At 40.4% G+C, this 14064-nt stretch overlaps 1 protein-coding gene across 2 annotated transcripts in view; it reads left to right on the top strand.

Annotated features, from left to right (window-relative positions):
• The first annotated feature begins 3291 nt into the window (after window positions 1-3291).
• The window catches only part of LOC149069326 (carbonic anhydrase 1-like), a 43336-nt gene continuing 32563 nt past the window's right edge, over window positions 3292-14064 (top strand). Inside the window, exon 1 of one of the 2 annotated variants that reach the window (XM_089249932.1) lies at window positions 3292-3780. In XM_089249932.1, the coding sequence (XP_089106058.1) occupies window positions 3516-3780 (265 nt within the window). In that variant the 5' untranslated portion in view covers window positions 3292-3515. The remainder of the gene's footprint in view (window positions 3781-14064) is intronic. The other variant, XM_089249934.1, reaches the window with a different exon arrangement.

The following is a 14064-nucleotide window of genomic DNA, read 5'->3' as shown; positions in this document are numbered from 1 at the left end:
ATTCTATTTATTTTTTCAGTAAATTTATAGCCAAAAAAGGATAGTCTCCGGATCCCTTGGCTAGAATTCAGTGAGCTTCCCTCTTGCTCTTGTTGTATGTAGGGCAGTCTTAAGATTATGGGTCCTCAGAAAAAATGATGTTATGGTGGGCCCCATACTTAGCTGGGGGTAACAGCTAATATATTTGCATACTTTCAAAAATCATCTTAGTAAATCTCAGTGTAGGCCTCCTAGGAGCATGAAACCCCTGGGACATGCTCGGATGATCATTGTTCTATGGGCAGTTTTGCAGAATTCTGAAGTCAGTCACACTTTATCCCACCATATTTCACTTAAAAGCTTTGTTTCTTCACATCTGGATTTGTTTTGGCAGCTCTTTCCACTTGATCTTGGGACCAAAAAAGAACCATGTGGCTCGGCTCTGCAGGTTGAGAACCACTGATCTAGGACATAGTTTCCCAGACTTTTTTAATCACCCCTTCCCCACGCGAACATTTTATTCTCATTGCCCTCCCTGATCCCATAGGGTAATACAATGTATCCAGAACTATTATTGCCATAGGAAGTATTAAAAATACTTCACGTGGATAAGAAAAATTTCATCTTCATTATTGTATGGTGCTATAAAAGAAGTTTTAGAAGTAATTTAGAACAGTGGTTCTCTTTCACAACTAGGGCTCGTTAGTTACCAGAGGTGTCTGGGGACGGTCTGTTGTGAGCTTGAATGAGAAAAAAAAAACAATATTCAATTTAATTCATAAATACGAAAAATACATAATATAAGCGGGATAAAAATTGCTAAGAAGCAGACATGGCTCTTATTAGCAATCAGAATTTGTTTTAATTTTACACATTGGTTGTAAGGATTTAATTCAGAATTAGATAAGAGAAGACAAAAATAAACTAACCAAGAGGTAAAAAAAGGAGGGTTGGGTAAAAATGATTGTTTTTGCATTAGTATGTATGCTGAATATTATTCTATGAAGTTATCTGTGGCTCCATCTACTTTGCAGAAGGTGTCCCTTGCGCTTATTGGCATGCAGTGTCAGTGGAACACAAAAGGTTAACTCCTGATTTGGAAGTTTTAATTTTACTCTTGGACTGATAGGTCATTTTGGTGTTGAATGGAGATATACTAATACAGTTGAACTCAATTATAGCAAAGTATGAAAAACAGCAAAAATCGTTGTATGCGACTTTGTCATATCCGTTCGGGGGGAAATGAAAAACTTCATTACATATGAAATTCCGTAATATCCATGCTCATTATAAGTGAGTCAGATAGCAGCAATTTCTTAAATTTGCTATGCAAAATGTTCAATGTTTATGCATGGGTATCTAACAGCAATAGACTACACTTCACAGTTTCTTGCATTAATGTTATTTTTTTTATAAGGCACATGTTATAATTTTCAGTCATTCTTAGGGTCTTTACGCAATTTTAAGATTTCACTCTTGTCCTCATTTTCAGGTTTGAAGAATTATTTCCTCTCCCCCCGCCCCCCCCCCAAAAAAAAACAAAAAAACCACACAGACCTAGAGCCGCCTCCCTGCTTGCTTTAATAAGCTTTCTTCATACAAAATATAACCTCCCCACCACCAAAAAAAAACAACACAGGGCAGAACATATATTAAAGCTGTACATAAAATCTGTTACGGGGGAGCGCTTCATCGTATTTGTGCTGAGAACTGAGATCATGGAAGTGTGTGCAATTTCATTTGCTGGATTTTTTTTTAACGCTCACACACATTTTCTTACCAATTCCGATTGGAAAATGGAATTGGTGCTGCCATCTCTTGGCCCAGTGTGAAAATTCCACTTTCGTTTGCTCGTTTTGTCATTGAATTTATTATTAATGTGTGGGCTGTGTAGCTCATAATAAATCAAGATTAAACTTTTGCTTGCGGGGAAGGGGTGTGGACCTGCGACTAGGATCGAAGTTGGTTAGTCAGTGAAAATACATGTTTAAATTGTAGGCCCTGAACAAATGTTGTTGATGCAGAAATCGGGCCCTAAGTAGATTCAAAGCCGATTCCGTGAATACTGTATCGTGAACGCAAGTTTGGCGATTCCTCCCCCCCCCCCTCCCGTTCATTAAAAAAATTGTATTATGGTATACGAGGTATTATGTGTGTATATCATAATTTCCCAAACGTTTTGTTCCGTCGCCCCCCTTCTACAGAAATGTTTTTCCTCTCATTGCCTCCAACTCAAGTGAACCCATAGGATCCTATGTTAAATTCGTATAGCTTCTATCGCCTTCCTAGACCATTCCATTGCCCATCAGAGGGTGATATTGCCCACTTTGGGAAATACTGATGTATATGGTGGAAGTGCCCTCCCCTTCGGGGGTAGCAGGCAGTAAGTCATCCTTCGACAGGCCTGGGTTGAAGTCGAATTTACTGTGTACCATATGGTGGGAGTAGCTGGACATTCGTCCCTTTCGTTCACTATACATGTCCTCGGTGATTCGCTCTCCATCAGGATTACAGGATCCTGTAGGCAGAAATTTATAGTCAGGTCAGGAAAATCCCTTTGTCCAGGAAGGGGAAGGTTTTAATACGTCCCTGCTTACGCTGGACTGGATTCTGGTGCCGTGAGTCAAAAGGGAGGAGCCAAATAAATTATAATTAATTTGGCTCCCTTAATCTTGGAATAAAAATCTTCAATAATTATTGAATATTTTTACTGATACGCATATACAAGACTTTTACAGTGAAATCTCGATATAACGATACCCTACAAAAAATATCCCAGTATTGTTGTAATAAAGTTTCACTGTATTACATAAATTTAGCTTAAGGGGCCTGGGGAATAAAAGCTTCATGGTCGGCTCTCACTCTTGTCACGACAAACCTTTCAGCAGCAAATCCAATCGATCAGAAGCATTCACGAACGTCACGGTATAACTTCTAGAAAAGTTTCCTGGATGGCGACAGCCTAGATCTAGAGCTAGACCACCAAATATTGTCGCCTCCAATAAACACACCATTCCCAGACGAAAATTGCGTAACGCAAACCGATAAAAGTCCGGAATTCCATCAGAGTTTTTTCCTTTCTCTCTCATAGCAAGTGGATCATTAGTGATAAGTCAATTCAGTCCATGATTTCAGAGAGAAAAACCCCTTTTCGTTTAAACTAAAAATATGGAGGAAGGGAAATATCTCAACAATCGCGATTTCATTTACGTCATCACCCTTTTTTCTTTAATAAAAAAAAATCTGCTGGAAGAGGAGAAAGTACAGAACTTTTCCTCCATCTGGGCCAAGGTCAAGCGAGTCCATCCTTTTACACAGGGCAACATCATCAACAGCAGCTGAAGTGAGTGAGAGAGAAAAAAAAAAAAGCTAAATAAACAACAGAAAATAACCGTGTCACGATTTTAAAGTGCCTTGGGTGAGGCGAGAGAGTGTCGCTCTCGTGTGTGTCTTCCACGAGGAATAATTTTTTATTTATTTATTTTTCGCCGTTCAATTCGAATTTGAGTTTTCGGGAACTAATTACACATCGATACATGTTCTTGTCAAGAACGTTCTGCGTCCGTTCTGCAAATTTGCAGCTCCCGAGGAGGAGGAAATCGTCTCGTATTAATTGTTGTTGTTGCACGTTATTAGGTCGCGTTCAGCCGCCGAAGCTGCATTGCAGCCTAACGTATGCGACGTTGTCACGTGTTTTGTTTGGAGGAGTGCCGCGGCACCGGGAGCTGTTCCGGCAACATTTGTGCGGTTGGCCGAGCGATCTGCCGCCAGCTACTGAATGGGGATATTTACGAGGAGATGGTGAGTGAGACTTTTGTTTCTGTTGAGATCTTTGTGTTTTTTTCCTCACACGTTGCGTTGTAATATTACGTGTATATGAAAAGCTATATTTCTTGTCAAGGCTGAATCCATTTCATTTTTTTTTCTATTTTGTCTGGTATTCAAACTTGAATACAAGACCTGTCTTTCTTTGTGTGAATCGGTGTATGTAATCGCGGATACATTGTGTCTTTCATCGTGTTACAAACGCCCCTTACACACATAAGAAATGATCCAGTTGATATTGCCCAAGTGGATTCGATTGATGATGTATGAATGATTTTCTACGAGTAATGCAGCCAATCCCGCCTATAATAACGTTTTCCCATTTAGAACGACTCTTTGCACAACTCAAGTTTTCCCATTAAAAGCATTTTTCCGCTTACAACGTTTTTGTTTTTTTAAACGTTTCAAGCGGGATCCACTGTATACGGATATTTTTTGCGAATTTCAAACACTTATTAGCCATTCTCGGGGCTGCAACTGAAGGGGGGGGGGGGGACTGGTGCTCCGGATGTTGGACCAGGAAAGGGCGAACAATTTACTTTATTTACGCTAAAAATAACTGGGGAGAGGTGTAAAATGACTGCTGACCAGGGCCGCAACTAGATGCTTAGTCAGCCGGGACAAGAACGCATTTTGGCGCCCCTCTAATGCTGAAGGTTCGGCTCTCTAGTCACCAGACCTGCCTGCACCCCCCCACTTGCGGCCCTGGTGCTGACCCCCCCCCCCATCTCCATGTAAGTTTTATTTTTCTGATAACATGTTTTCCTCCTCCTCCTACCCGTCCTGTCAATCAACTGCCAGAGGTTGGAGTCAGCTTTTGTTCAAAGTCTTATAACCGAAGGTGAGAAAGAGAGACATGATGTTTTTCTTTTCCCCTCGAGGTAGTACTGTATAGTATTAGTACATACAGCATAAATAACAGAAAACGATAATTTTTTTCCCTCTTCTTTTATTTTTTGTGTTGATGGGGAAAAGCATTTATCAGTTCAAGCAATCGGAATAAAATATTCTTGAAAATAGGTGGCAATTTCTAGAAGGTTTAGTGATTTCTACTGTGGCAGTTATAATGTGGATCAGGAAAATTTTAAAAATAGCTTGTAAGGTTAAAAGCATCATAGATCCCCTGGAAAATAAATGATTTTTCTGAAGCCCTTTGTTGGCAGGAAATACCTGTCTACCAATTTACATACTTAATCTAAAAAATAGTGTCCAGATCTCATTGCCATGACACCATCCCCGGAACTTGAGGTCCCCGGGCCGTTACCAGGTGGGCCCCATGTGTTAAGATGGCACTGTCAGCTTATAGAGTGCGATCTACTGGAAATTTTATTCGACCTAATGGTGAGAGTATGCTTTGCCCCAACTAGGGAGGCTAGCGGGTCTGTTCAAAGCCTCCCAGTACATCTAGGAGGCTTTGGTCCGTTGCTCCTGACGCTGGATTAAAGAGGAAGCTGAATTCACCCTTCAATTTCTCTTCCTACATTACACGTGGGCGCCAAAATGCATGCCCCAGGAGACAAAGTGTCTAGTTGCGCCCCTGGGAATATGAGAGGCACTAGAGCAGAAGTTCCTAAACTTTCTGCCCCACTGCCCCCCTTTTCAGACATTTTTTGTGTTCATCGCCCCCACTTAAGCCAACCCATATGATTCTATGTGTGCATGTGTACCTAAAGGACAAAACGTAGTACGCTGGTTTCCGATTCTGTAAGTCCGCACCGTTACGGATCGGTTAAAAACTTCAATTTATGGTTTTTAAACCAGTCCATATTGGTACGGACTTGCATAATAGGAAACCAGCGTGCACTATGCTCGCACCCTAAAGCCGGATTCACACCTGCAGCTTCAACCCGCTCAAAAACCGGTTTTTAAAGCCGGGTTTACCTAGGAGTAAAATTTCTGCGCCATGTGCAGCGTGAAAACGCTGATTGGTTAAAAACTTGAAATTCAGGTTTTTTTTTACCAATCAGAGTTTTCACGCTGCATGCGCTGTAGAAACCTGCTTCTAGGAAAACCTGGCTTAAGTGTGGCTAACTGCGCGGGCCTTGCTAATGGTCGATTTGGCTACCCCCATAAAACCCGTTCTGCGTGATGGTGCTTGTCGACCTGGCTTAGCAGTCCATGTGCGAATCCAGAAAAATAGATGGCAGCATTAAAATCCACGCACATTTTTCAAACTATGAGTGAAGTGGCCTTCTATCCAATGCCCCGATGGATGTTGATTACAATGCAGGATTATCTTGGGGCTACCGTGTACCAAGGGTCAAAGTCGCAATTGATGCTCGTATAGTCGGAGGAAGCATGCATTATTGCACCCTCTGTAATGTTGAATGAGCAGATATAAAGGGTTATATACTGTATAATGCGGGGCCTTATTGACCAGTGTCCGGGACATCAGATCCGTCTGCAACCCCCAGTTGCGCTCACTGCTAATAAGAGCACTCAGGCCGCCAAAATGCGTGTCTTTTTATATTATATATATATTCTCTCATGTATTATTCTTACTATAAATTTTTTTACAAAAACAAATAATCTAAGCAAAAATTACTAGGCAAGCCTATCTACAGTCTAGCCCTGGCAGATTGCCAATTTTTATAATTATTATAACATTTGCATAATCACATTCATTATGAAAGTCTTTTCAAACTTTTTTCTATATATATAGATCCTTTGACTCTCAGTTGGTAGAGGGCGTTTGTACGTGTAGATGCACATTTTACTATTGGCTCAATAGTGAAATGTGTATCTAACACAAATGTGCATTGAGCCAAGGGTACAAAAATTCCACTCATGACGTCTAAAAATTGTTCCATAATTATTCATATTTAAAAGAGTGCCTTTGTGGGGAAGGCGGAGATAGACTTGGAAGTCTGGAGGGTACAATGATGATGATGATGTCAATTCATATATATTACATTATTACATTAGATCTGTCCACTCCACTTTTGACGCTACCCCCCCCCCCCGTATCTCCGCCCATGGCAAGGAAAAAAAACAACATTTGGGGTTTTTTTTTTTTTAAATATAGTAATTCCATGAACGTTTCACGCGTATGCGAGGCTACTACTAAACCACATTCACGTCAAAAATATTCCTTTGAGGAACTTCTGATCGGTAATTTCTAATATCGGAATGTGCCTTATATATGTTCGGTATCTAAGGTGAAGTTTGTCTCTAAGGAATGCCCGAATGTCTGTTATGCGTTTAAGAACTGCTGCCACCTGTCTTCCGAATTTGGATACAAACAACTCGACAGATTTTTTTGCCTGCTGTGTCATGCGTGAATTTTAAATGTTGTTGGCCTTGCTGCTTTTCTGTAGAAAGACTTTTTTAAATGGGTAATTGGTTCGCATTCTCACCTTCAAGTTAGAAAACCACAGAAAACAAACTTCAGCTGATGCCGTCAGTGTGGTATGAACCTAGTTCCTCACGATGCGAGACTATTACGATGCCCTCCCGAACGCGTGGCGGCACTCACCTGAGACTGAAAACTTTCAGATTTGGTTATAACAGATAAACGCGGCTCCACAGTCTTGGCGATCATTTCTCCCCGGTTTCCTTGCCTTAGTGATCCGTGACTTCTTTGATTTAGTGGTCATTCCCCGTCGGATTCTTTGCCCTAGTGATTATTTATTCATGATTTCCGTGGCCTAACTCTTATATGCCCGTGATGCTACTCATGAAAGGCGCAATTGTGCAAATTGTGCGGGTAGTCTTAGCTCCTATTAATTATACCCCCGGGGGGGGGGGATATAAAATGGTCCAGGGCCGGTAGGACGTAGGATCCTATGAGTTGCCTTGAGTGTTAGCGATGAGGGGAAAAGAAATTTTGAAGAAATAGGGGATTGAACTATAAAAGTTTAAGAAAAATTAATTTAGAACCACATCAATATCTTCGTCTCGGTGTAACATCCGTTGGACATTTTTAGAAACCACCAGAAGCGCATTTACGGGGGGATTAGTAGACTATAGCTCAGGCGCCAAGTTCGGAGGGGCGGTAAATTTGAGAAATTATTGGTAAAAAAATTAGTAGAATAAGGGAGAAGGTTGATAAAACCGTAAATCTGCCTCTTTTTAGAGAGCGAGGGACTTAGACAGTGAGTGACTGAGAGCGTTTGCAAGCACGTGAGTGACCGAGAGAGCAAGGGGCCAGTTGACCAATAGACCTGATCAACTGGCCAATAGACCTGGAGAGTTTGTAAACATGTGAGTGGCCAAAAGACTGACCTAAAGCGTGTGCGAGCGTGAGAATGACCAAAAGAATGGCAGAGTTTGAAAGCATATGTGTGACCAAAAAGTGATCTAGAGATCAGTAAGTGACCAAAAAGTGATCTAGAGATCAGTGAGTGACCAAAAGAGTGAACTGGAGAGCAAGGTATTAGATCAGTGGGTGACCAAAAGAGTGAGCTAGAGCGTATGAATGCACATGAATCACCAAAAAAAAAAAAAAAAAAGAGCTAGAGAGTAAGGAACCAGATCGGTGAGTGATGACCAAAAGAGAAACCTAAAGCATGTGCAAGCATGTGAATGACCAAAAGAGTGAGTGTGCATCCAAAAGAATTACCCAAAAACTGTGTAAGCATGAGCGTGACCAAAATAGTAACCCATAGAGCGGGGGGGGAGGGAAAGGTCAGTGATCGACCAAAAGACTGATCAAGAAAGTGTGCAAGCATGCGAGTGACTCAGAGAGACAGAGGAGTATAGTAGTAGGGGATGAGCGGGCTTTTTGCGACGGCCTTAAGAGCTTTTCCCAGGGCGGAAAATTTGAGAAATAAGTGGTCAAAAATATTTAACTATAATGGGAGAAGGGTGTATCCCACAGTCAGCTAAACCAGAGATGATCCTCTTCTGGGAACCACTGTATTTAGTGGTAAACGACCGTTTATCATAGTCTTCTGACATTCCGTCGTATTTCGCGAAAGTTCATCATACTTAAAAAGAACCTTGAAATAATTTTTGTTATTATAGGCCTATACTCTTACTCGGGGAAGGGCTTCAACCTTTTTGAAGTCACGAACACCGTTTCAGCTCAACATCAAAAGAAGAGCACTCAAAACTTTCAACTCTGACATACACTGTATGCTTATTTTCAGCTACCCCGTTCGGCATTTTGCCTGTTAAAGACTTTGTGTTTGTAAAACTCTTTAAAAGGCACATGTATTGTCTTTATCTTACCTTCTCCAATTGTTTTCTATGGATTTTAGAGAAATGTTTGCCTTTCAGCTGGGTCGAACGGGGACTAACATGATCTGAATTCTCGAATGATATGGTTTAGTTGGGTTTTCGATCGAGCACTAAATATGTAACAGAACGAACCGAACACAACCAGGCTCTGTCACTTCACTAATTCTGATGCTATTTCCATCCATTTCTGACGATTCCTTCATGGATTTATTTCATCCAGTTGAAGTTATTTCCATTTAAAATTATTTTTTTCATTAAGAAATTTTTAGAATTGAATTATTAATACGTCGTCAATCAACTGCTTTGACAAGGGGACACCAGTATCGATTGGTAAGGGATAATTCTAGGTTGTGGTGTCGCAGGGAATTTTTCTCTAATAGGGTTGTTAATAAATGGAATAGCTCACCCCCGGAGGTAGTAAATTTTAACGCAATTGACACGTTTTAAAAGAAATACGATAAACATGTTGGGGTAAATCGAGAAGCTGTCCATACTCAGAATAAGACAACCATGAGTATTCTTTATGGGCATTGAATTGTATAACAGTTCATCATGTATATATACTGTTTGTAATTGCATTTTTAATTGGGTTGCTGTATTTTTGAAATATATATCATTCATATTTGTTATCGGCATCTTTTACAGCCACCTCGCTGGGCATTTTGCCTGTTGTGGCCTTGTATTTGTCTTAGATTTTCGTGAATTCTGTAACCGTGTGTGCTTTTTTAGCCGACACATTTCTCTCCGACATGCACAAAATCCAGCTCCTCCATACATTGGTCTAGGCTTCGCTAAAATCAACGTGTGCCCTGGTGTTGTATCAGATACACAGCGTTATTGGTGGATCTGGGAAGCATCACACACTTGTAAATTCCACAGTATAGCCAAAGCCTCCTAGCTACTGCTAGTATAGAGTCTATCTAGGAGGCTTTGGTATAACTCGGTGTCCCGCAGACCCACGCATCGAAGAACCCCCCCCCCCCGATCTTAGGTATTCGATGTCAATTTCAAAAGAAAAACCGACGGAAATCTTTTTTGCTACATCTTAGTGAAGGCTTATAGATCTATTCGTTTTATGCGATGATGATGCAGATGTAGAGCATATGTAAGCATAATCAAAATTCCTTATGACGCTGCAGAAACGAACAAATCATATGCAGTGCTCATTAAAAGAAGAGCGTAGGTGTGTCTCTCTCTCTCTCTCTCACACACACACACACACAAAATAAATGGCTGCATTTTAATTAAGGTGGCGCCGGTGATGGCGGAAATGGTGATAAGCGTATGCACTATGTAAAGGCCGCATGCATACAAGGAATCAACGAACTCTTAACGATGGAGGAAGTGCATTGAAATCGGTATTAAAAAGGAATTTGGCTAACGATTTGGCATATGTTCATTATACACGCGTTTACATATATATCCCAATCTACAGACTATGACAATTATTTTATTAATTATCCGCTTATGTCTAACATATTGTGTGGTTTCCGGGATCAAACGTCATCTCTAAATTATTCGCGATTTATTGTTTTCCATATTCATATGACGTGTAAAATGACGCACGCGACACAATAACATAATTCTCTTGACGGCCAAAAAAAAAAGCGTTTTCTGCTCGTCCCCGGAAATAAAAATAAAATGTGTGCGGTTGACGACTGTAGTAATAATAATAGAGATTGCGGGCGGTCACCCATAAAAATGCCCTCGTCGTAATTCGCGATGACTGTCATCGATGCACCCGCATCTTCCATGATTCAAATCTAAGAACTTGAGCTGACCACCACCTGCGTAGATAACGTCAAAATGAAATAAATACATTATTTTATTGGATCTGCCCCATTTCGTTGCGTGTGCATAATTTCGAAGATTATTTGTTCCCATTTTTGGTTTCCTATACTATAAAAGCTCGTCTTTACTAACCGTACACGGTCCTGGTCCTAACGTCTCTCAGAGAGGAAATTCACTGCCATTCTACTTCCGAAGAGGTGGTTGTGTCAGAATATCAATAATTGTGGCCCCTTAACATGCACATGTGTAAAAGGGTGTCCCATAAATTCGTAAGTACATTAAAACTTAGATTAACCGTCACTCGTTTAACCACCATCAATTTCTGTTATCCGTCACCGTCTAAAAAAAAAAACGGAAAAAACAGCCCCAGGTTTTAAGGTCCGAAAAGATCGGGTCACTGCTATGGACTTCGCATTTGCCACTGGAAATTATAGATTACCCCCTGCTTGTAATTGGTAAATTCCAAAATCACGTGCTTTCAAATATTTTAATATGAACGCATTGCCTGTGGACTATTATGCCCAAAAAAGTGCTTGGACGGACCAAACAACTGTTTCAGAATGGTTCCACAAAGTTTTCGTGCCTCAAGTTAGAGCTCACACGGCCGTAGGAAGCACTGCTGCTAATGGGGAATGCGCTGACACACCCCTCTTGAGAACTCAAAAGTGATGGCAAAATAACATGTCTCTTTTCCTCCCACTTATCCAGCCTATGGATCAGGGCATAATTGAAAATATGAAGCGTCGTTACAGAAAAGCTTTTATCGAAGGCTTGTTTTCATCTGATGACTATCAAAGGATTTTGGAAAAGGTACAACTTGAAGGACGCTGTTTTCAATGTCGCCACTGCCTGGGCTGGCCTTATATTCAAGTTTGTACTGATCGTTTTGTGTGTGTGTGAAATTAAATACAATATGTACGTATTATTCACTTTTTTAAAGGGTTTTATTATTATTTTCGTCCCAAGCCCGCAGTGAAATCACGTTACTGGTACATACGTATTATCCGTCACTGAAATGGTCCGGATGCGGGTAAAAAAAAAATGTGCATCCTTATCGGGGGGGGGGGGAAGGAGAGGGTTGGAGGGCACATTTAATATGTGGGAATAAAAATTTTTCTTTCCCCGCGAGTATTTCGGTGCTCACATCCTGAAGCCAGGTTCCTCAGACAGATCTTTGATGGGGCCCCCCCCCCCTATTGGGAATTTATAGTGTTAAAAAAAAAATGTAATAAGATTTGTCCCGGGCCCCCGAGCTGAAGCCCTACCCTTGGGGTCATGGTGCTGACTTAAACCATTGACGATGAATGCTTTTTATTTCGTAGTCAGGAGATATTCACCGACAACTCAGTTGAACCAAAACCATCTATAACAGAAACCTCCGTGCAAAGCTCGTGACGTCCCTGAAGTTATTTCACCTATAGTCATTGGATATACTACAAAAAAAAGGTAAATATATCGCGTGCGTCGGCCTGCTATATCCAAATGGATACAGGTTAAATAACTTCTTCAGTGACGTCAAAGCTTCGCACGGGGGCCTTCCACTATAGATGGTGTTAGTTGAACACTTTATGATTCAATGATTAGCATCATGATAATTATAGTTAAACCATACGTCAGAATTATTGTACTGGAGCTTTTCTACTGGTGATGTTTACAATCAAAGCTCTTGGTTCGTGAATATACTTTCCAGTAGGCTGACAAGGCTGTTTGGTTTTTATTGCTGACACGGTTGAGACATTTTTTTTCCTTCAGATAAATAGAAATTTAAAAAAAGCATTCTTCTCACCCCACAAGCAATGCACAACTAATCACATGTCCCCCCACGAAACCACACGTTTAATATACATACTGTGAAAACTGAAACTTCAATTATTTACACAATCGTGCCTGTCAATACAATAAGTGGATAACAAGTACAAATATTTGCTGGAAATTGAAATTTTTGATATATACACAAAACACATATGTAAATACAATGAAATTTAATCTCAGAAGAAAACATTATGTATGATCTACATTCTCGCATCCAAATATATAAATTTTTCCCATGCATATTTCAAATATGTTATCTTGGCGCACCGACAAGGATGGCGAACAAATGAGAACAGTGAGGGGGGAGGAATCAAAACTGCTGTATTGTAAGAAAAATATGAATTTTCCATACTTCCTCGATAAATCGGGAAAAAGTGCAGATAAAAGAGAGGGGGTTGTTATATAAAAATAAGATAAAAATTTGATCGGGAATGGTTATGGCGAAGGGGTATTTAGAAACGCGAGTATGCACTTTTTTTGGCCTTTCAAAGGCATTCCTTTAGTAGGTGGTAAAAATCATTATGACTATTTAGTTGATTGCAAAACTGAAAAGGTTCATCGTTGTTAAATATATGCAACATACTTTTGGTCGAGTAGAGCATAAAAGGATAAAGACGTAGCTTAGCCATATTCCTACGAACTGCCAAAGGGAGATTGAAGAGAAGTTGTGATTGCAAGGAAAGTGTAAATTCAAAATTAACTGCAAACTGGAATGTGTGATGTTGAAGCGGTCGGTCCAGATCTCTCTTCTTGGAGAGTGATATTAGTAAGAGATGTTAAAACTGCTAACTACTGCTATACCAAACACGCACCTCGTCCACATTCCTCTGCGGAATTTCTAACGAATTGATTTGGATGTTGCCACGTGCGTGTACGTGTTGTGAACCTAACGTGAAGTTTGTTTCTGTGTAATACTTATTATGTGAAGTGCTGCCATCAATTTTAAATAAATATGAGTGAAATTCTATTATTGAATAATTCTGCCGTCGTTGCTCTCTGTGGCGAGACTAAAAAAAAGATCGGCTCGCATTCGCGTCTTGAAGTTGGGAACCACAGAAAACTGATTTCAGTCGATCAACACTGGTATAACTGCTACAGTGAGCCACACAAAGAGGATGGTGAGCCTATTGGCGAACGCAAAGTCGAGATTATAGTGTTATTTTTTAGGAAAAAACGTAACCACCCCCGAGAGAAAAAAAATTGAAAATGCTCCACACGAGAAAATTATGCGTACGCTTATGCGTGAGCCAGAGCCAGATATCAGATCAACCGCAGTTATCCAAAAGGGACTGGAATGAATTTGTCTAGTTTTCCGAGTCTGTGCCGGCAGACTTCGAGAAAGCAAATTTTTGGTGCATGGTCTTCATTCATTTTTTTTAAAGCAGGCCAGCATTACGTTATAAAAGTTTTAGGAAAGTTCTTTTACAAAACTTGAAAAATGCTACCAATCAGCATATTGGTTACATTATTTGTCTA

Source organism: Pholcus phalangioides, unplaced genomic scaffold, assembly GCF_987345545.1.
Source record: "Pholcus phalangioides strain wild (caught in Gottingen) unplaced genomic scaffold, Ppha-v1.0 ptg000022l_1, whole genome shotgun sequence".
NCBI classification, from domain to species: domain Eukaryota; kingdom Metazoa; phylum Arthropoda; class Arachnida; order Araneae; family Pholcidae; genus Pholcus; species Pholcus phalangioides.
Note: the sequence above shows the minus strand (reverse complement) of the source record. Positions and strands in the feature narration are given on the sequence as shown.